At 33.7% G+C, this 1,449-nt stretch overlaps 1 protein-coding gene across 1 annotated transcript in view; it reads left to right on the top strand.

Moving 5' to 3' along the window:
* The window catches only part of LOC100963003 (cat eye syndrome critical region protein 2), a 63,300-nt gene that overhangs the window by 39,132 nt on the left and 22,719 nt on the right, over positions 1–1,449 (top strand). Inside the window, exon 8 of the mRNA XM_023516535.1 lies at positions 585–738. Within this exon, the coding sequence (XP_023372303.1) occupies positions 585–738 (154 nt within the window). The remainder of the gene's footprint in view (positions 1–584; positions 739–1,449) is intronic.

The following is a 1,449-nucleotide window of genomic DNA, read 5'->3' as shown; positions in this document are numbered from 1 at the left end:
AAAAAAAAAAAAAAAAAAAGCAAGGGAAAATGGTTAGTCTTTGGATAATTTTCATGAATTTCTGATAGTCTCCTTTCTTTCTTTTCCATGTCTTAAGCCAAAACAGTGGCCCTAATTTTATTCATTGTTCTCTTGGTAATGAAAAGTATAAAAGTCAGGAGTTTAAAAATTGTGTGTATACTGAAATTGGGACTATGTGGTCTGTCTAGTGACATCTGTATTCCTTAGTATAGTTATAGGAAGGTACTTTTAAAAATTTCTATGTTTATCAAATATTAAATCTAAAGAAACGATGTCTCTGAATGGCTCAATTTCTCCTCTTCTAGTCAGCATATTATCCATCAGACTAAAACTGTCATCCTGTTCTAAACCTCCTCTGAGTTTTAATGTTAGTGTGATTTTATATATCCAGACATAAATGTTCAGGTAACAAAATCAGCTCGTAGTTGTGAAATAACTCTCTAGCTAATAGTAGATATCTAGTAGTATTTGTGGACCATATTGTATTCAGTAAATTGAATCTGAGAGTGAAGAACTGTTCTTAACTTACTGTATACTGATGTGGCACTATTGGCTCCTCACAGGAGACTCCTGTGCTTACCAGAATAGAGAAACAGAAGCGCAAAGAGGAGGAAGAAGAACGGCAGATTCTCCTGGCTGTGCAGAAGAAGGAGCAGGAGCAGATGCTGAAGGAAGAGAGGAAACGGGAATTGGAGGAGAAGGTCAAAGCAGTGGAAGGTATGTGGGCTTTTTGCACAAGGTGGTGAAGACCAGCACCTATGCAGCCACGGCTATGTCAAGCTAATTTCCCCCATATATCTGAGTTTATTCTGGCAAAATCTATTTAAATACCATGTGCATTATATTTTTTGTCGTGTTTGTTCATCTGTATCCAATCTCTGCTTTTCTGTTCCTTCTAAAGTACTTGTACTTGTGATTTTTGGTGTGCCTTTCACTGTCTTGCTGATTCTAATTTCTGCTAAGTGCCTAATGTGGAATAGAAAAAATAATAAAAGATACTGATAAGAATTGATTTCACTGATAAAATTTTGGTCACAAGTGAGATATAGTAGTAATCATTGATTTGTAGTAGTCATTGAAGATTTTTCAATTTCTGAAGTGTGTCTATTGTTATTTCTCCTTTATCATTTCTGATAGACAATATTATAAAGCTTTACTTTTCTATTTCTGGTTAGATTGGCCAAAGGTTTATCAGTTTCGTTAATCTTTTCAAAAAAACAACTTTTTATTTTATTGATCTTCTGAATGGTTCTTTTGATTTCAATTTCATTTAATTCTGCCTTAATTTTGGTTATTTCTTTTCTTCTGCTAGGTTTAGGGGGATTGTAATGCTCTTCCTTTTCCAGTTGCTTGAGATGATCTATTAAGTTGTTGGCTTCCTCTCTTTCTGTTTTCTTTTTCTTTTCTTTCCTTTTTTTTTTTTTTTTT

Source organism: Otolemur garnettii, unplaced genomic scaffold, assembly GCF_000181295.1.
Source record: "Otolemur garnettii isolate 467f Iridium unplaced genomic scaffold, OtoGar3 scaffold00092, whole genome shotgun sequence".
In the NCBI taxonomy this organism is placed as follows: Eukaryota; Metazoa; Chordata; class Mammalia; order Primates; family Galagidae; genus Otolemur; species Otolemur garnettii.
The sequence above is the reverse complement of the archived record's forward strand: the minus strand, read 5'-3'. Positions and strand labels throughout refer to the sequence as shown.